At 40.2% G+C, this 5,000-nt stretch overlaps 1 protein-coding gene across 1 annotated transcript in view; it reads right to left on the reverse strand.

Annotated features, from left to right (window-relative positions):
* The window catches only part of LOC128696404 (complement factor H-like), a 40,672-nt gene that overhangs the window by 1,441 nt on the left and 34,231 nt on the right, over window positions 1–5,000 (reverse strand). The window contains exon 9 of the mRNA XM_070092530.1: window positions 1–294. This exon is cut by the window's left edge and continues 1,441 nt beyond it. Within this exon, the coding sequence (XP_069948631.1) occupies window positions 83–294 (212 nt within the window). The 3' untranslated portion in view covers window positions 1–82. The remainder of the gene's footprint in view (window positions 295–5,000) is intronic.

Here is a 5,000-nt window from a genome sequence, read left to right on the forward strand (position 1 = left end):
TACCCACCTACTCATGGTCACAGCTCTCGTCCCTTCCTAAGCATCTGTAGCTATATTGCAAAGTTATTTACGCACCGGAATATCATGGATACCTACGTGATATACATACGAAGCTGGGATCGCTCATAGCCCAGTTAACGCCGTTGAAGGTAACAGAGGTGTTGGTGGCACCGGTGAGGGAAACGAAGGAGTTGGCGCAGGAGTAGGTGAGGGTGGAATTGACTGTGTAGGGCGGGCTGGGTCCTGTCAATACACTAGCCATCTTGGGCAGCAAGGCTGGAGACGAGTTTGTGGCTGCTCAAGGGAAACGAAGACAGTGTGATTACTCATATGCAATGTAACATAAATCAGATTTCAAACCCATCTAACATTCTTTATTATTGATAATTTCTGACTGTAAAAAAAAAATCATACAACTCAACACGTTATATGATAAATTAGAGACATGTCCAACATTTTGATAACTTTATTGTGGAAACGTTTCGCTACATAGTGGCTTCATCAGTCCAAAGAAGAATGGTGAAGATCAGGAGGAGTTTGAGGTAATCAGTTCTTCAGCCTGGAGTCGATGTAATAAATCCATCAATCAAGATTGATGGGCTGATTACATCGGCTACATGGACTTTTGACGTACGTCTTAAGTCTATCATCATTCAATCCATCACTGTCTTGCCAGAGTCGCACCTACACTACAGTTAAAAAACTGCAACATAAACACCCGTCCTTCAGAGCACAGGCACTGTACCTCCCACCTCCAGGACTCAAGTCCGGCTAACTGGTTTCCCTGAATCCCTGCATAAATGTTAATTTGCTCACACTCCAACAGCATGTCAAGTCATAAACTATTTGTCTCCATTCGCTCCTATCCAACACGCTCACGAACACTTGCTGGAAGTCCAAGCCCCTCGCATACAAAACCTAGTTTAGCCCCTCCTTCCAACCTTTCCAAGGCTGACCCTACCCCGCCTTCCTTCCACAACAGATTTACACACTCTCCAAGTCATTCTATTTCGTCACAACCTCTCTAAATGTCCGAACCACCTCAGCAACCCCTCCTCAGCCCTCTCGATAATACTTTTAGTAAACCCACACCTCCTCCTAATTTCCAAACTACGGATTCTCTGCATAATATTCACATCACATTGTCCTCAGACACGACATTTCCAATGAGTCCAGCCTTCTCCATGTATATATATATATATATATATATATATATATATATATATATATATATATATATATATATATATATATATATATATATATATATATATATATATATATATATATATATATATATATATATCTATATATATACAGGTAGTAGGTTGGTAGACAGCAACCACCCAGGGAAGTACTACCGTCCTGCCAGATGACTGTGAAACAGAAACCTGTAACTGTTTTGCATGATGGTAGGATTGCTGGTTTCTTTTTCTGTCTCATAAACACGCTAGATAACAGGGATATCTTGCTACTCCTACTTACACTTTGGTCACACTTCACAGACACGCACATGCATATATATATATATACATACATCTAGGTTTTTCTCCTTTTTCTACATAGCTCTTGTTCTTCTTTATTTCTTCTATTGTCCATGGGGAAGTGGAAAAGAATTTTTCCTCCGTAAGCCATGCGTGTCGTATGAGGCGACTAAAATGCCGGGAGCAATGGGCTAGTAACCCCTTCTCCTGTAGACATTTACTAAAAAAGAGAAGAAAAACTTTATAAAACTGGGATGCTTGAATGTGCGTGGATGTAGTGCGGATGACAAGAAACAGATGATTGCTGATGTTATGAATGAAAAGAAGTTGGATGTCCTGGCCCTAAGCGAAACAAAGCTGAAGGGGGTAGGGGAGTTTCGGTGGGGGGAAATAAATGGAATTAAATCTGGAGTATCTGAGAGAGTTAGAGCAAAAGAAGGGGTAGCAGTAATGTTGAATGATCAGTTATGGAAGGAGAAAAGAGAATATGAATGTGTAAATGCAAGAATTATGTGGATTAAAGTAAAAGTTGGATGCGAGAAGTGGGTCATAATAAGCGTGTATGCACCTGGAGAAGAGAGGAATGCAGAGGAGAGAGAGAGATTTTGGGAGATGTTAAGTGAATGTATAGGAGCCTTTGAACCAAGTGAGAGAGTAATTGTGGTAGGGGACCTGAATGCTAAAGTAGGAGAAACTTTTAGAGAGGGTGTGGTAGGTAAGTTTGGGGTGCCAGGTGTAAATGATAATGGGAGCCCTTTGATTGAACTTTGTATAGAAAGGGGTTTAGTTATAGGTAATACATATTTTAAGAAAAAGAGGATAAATAAGAAACCAAGATATGATGTAGGGCGAAATGACAGTAGTTTGTTGGATTATGTATTGGTAGATAAAAGACTGTTGAGTAGACTTCAGGATGTACATGTTTATAGAGGGGCCACAGATATATCAGATCACTTTCTAGTTGTAGCTACACTGAGAGTAAAAGGTAGATGGGATACAAGGAGAATAGAAGCATCAGGGAAGAGAGAGGTGAAGGTTTATAAACTAAAAGAGGAGGCAGTTAGGGAAAGATATAAACAGCTATTGGAGGATAGATGGGCTAATGAGAGCATAGGCAATGGGGTCGAAGAGGTATGGGGTAGGTTTAAAAATGTAGTGTTAGAGTGTTCAGCAGAAGTTTGTGGTTACAGGAAAGTGGGTGCGGGAGGGAAGAGGAGCGATTGGTGGAATGATGATGTAAGGGAGAAAAAGTTAGCATATGAGAAGTTTTTACAAAGTAGAAGTGATGCAAGGAGGGAAGAGTATATTGAGAAAAAGAGAGAGGTTAAGAGAGTGGTGAAGCAATGTAAAAAGAGAGCAAATGAGAGAGTGGGTGAGATGTTATCAACAAATTTTGTTGAAAATAAGAAAAAGTTTTGGAGTGAGATTAACAAGTTAAGGAAGCCTAGAGAACAAATGGATTTGTCAGTTAAAAATAGGAGAGGAGAGTTATTAAATGGAGAGTTAGAGGTATTGGGAAGATGGAGGGAATATTTTGAGGAATTGTTAAATGTTGATGAAGATAGGGAAGCTGTGATTTTGTGTATAGGGCAAGGAGGAATAACATCTTGTAGGAGTGAGGAAGAGCCAGTTGTGAGTGTGGGGGAAGTTCGTGAGGCAGTAGGTAAAATGAAAGGGGGTAAGGCAGCCGGGATTGATGGGATAAAGATAGAAATGTTAAAAGCAGGTGGGGATATAGTTTTGGAGTGGTTGGTGCAATTATTTAATAAATGTATGGAAGAGGGTAAGGTACCTAGGGATTGGCAGAGAGCATGCATAGTTCCTTTGTATAAAGGCAAAGGGGACAAAAGAGAGTGCAAAAATTATAGTGGGATAAGTCTGTTGAGTATACCTGGTAAAGTGTATGGTAGAGTTATTATTGAAAGAATTAAGAGTAAGACGGAGAATAGGATAGCAGATGAACAAGGAGGCTTTAGGAAAGGTAGGGGGTGTGTGGACCAGGTGTTTACAGTGAAACATATAAGTGAACAGTATTTAGATAAGGCTAAAGAGGTCTTTGTGGCATTTATGGATTTGGAAAAGGTGTATGACAGGGTGGATAGGGGGGCAATGTGGCAGATGTTGCAGGTGTATGGTGTAGGAGGTAGGTTACTGAAAGCAGTGAAGAGTTTTTACGAGGATAGTGAGGCTCAAGTTAGAGTATGTAGGAAAGAGGGAAATTATTTCCCAGTAAAAGTAGGCCTTAGACAAGGATGTGTGATGTCACCGTGGTTGTTTAATATATTTATATATTTATAGAAGGTTGTAAGAGAAGTAAATGACAAGAGGTGTGGAGTTAAAAGATAAAGAATCACACATAAAGTGGGAGTTGTCACAGTTGCTCTTTGCTGATGACACTGTGCTCTTGGGAGATTCTGAAGAGAAGTTGCAGAGATTGGTGGATGAATTTGGTAGGGTGTGCAAAAGAAGAAAATTAAAAGTGAATACAGGAAAGAGTAAGGTTATGAGGATAACAAAAATATTAGGTGATGAAAGATTGGATATCAGATTGAAGGGAGAGAGTATGGAGGAGGTGAATGTATTCAGATATTTGGGAGTGGACGTGTCAGCGGATGGGTCTATGAAGGATGAGGTGAATCATAGAATTGATGAGGGGAAAAGAGTGAGTGGTGCACTTAGGAGTCTGTGGAGACAAAGAACTTTGTCCTTGGAGGCAAAGAGGGGAATGTATGAGAGTATAGTTTTACCAACGCTCTTATATGGGTGTGAAGCTGGAGGCAGTGGAGATGTCATGTCTGAGGGCAATGTGTGGTTTGAATATAATGCAGAGAATTCGTAGTTTGGAAGTTAGGAGGAGGTGCGGGATTACCAAAACTGTTGTCCAGAGGGCTGAGGAAGGGTTGTTGAGGTGGTTCGGACATGTAGAGAGAGAATGGAGCGAAACAGAATGACTTCAAGAGTGTATCAGTCTGTAGTGGAAGGAAGGCGGGGTAGGGGTCGGCCTAGGAAAGGTTGGAGGGAGGGGGTAAAGGAGGTTTTGTGTGCGAGGGGCTTGGACTTCCAGCAGGCGTGCGTGAGCGTGTTTGATAGGAGTGAATGGAGATGAATGGTTTTTAATACTTGACGTGCTGTTGGAGTGTGAGCAAAGTAACATTTATGAAGGGGCTCAGGGAAACCGGCAGGCCGGACTTGAGTCCTGGAGATGGGAAGTACAGTGCCTGCACTCTGAAGGAGGGGTGTTAATGTTGCAGTTTAAAAACTGTAGTGTGAAGCACCCTTCTGGCAAGACAGTGATGGAGTGAATGATGGTGAAAGTTTTTCTTTTTCGGGCCACCCTGCCTTGGTGGGAATCGGCCAGTGTGATAATAAAAATAAAAAAATATATATATATATACATGTATATATATACATGTATATATATATATATATATATATATATATATATATATATATATATATATATATATATATATATATATATATAATATATATATATATATATACTATATATATATA

The sequence above is a fragment of the Cherax quadricarinatus genome, chromosome 39 (assembly GCF_038502225.1).
Source record: "Cherax quadricarinatus isolate ZL_2023a chromosome 39, ASM3850222v1, whole genome shotgun sequence".
Lineage (NCBI taxonomy): Eukaryota > Metazoa > Arthropoda > Malacostraca > Decapoda > Parastacidae > Cherax > Cherax quadricarinatus.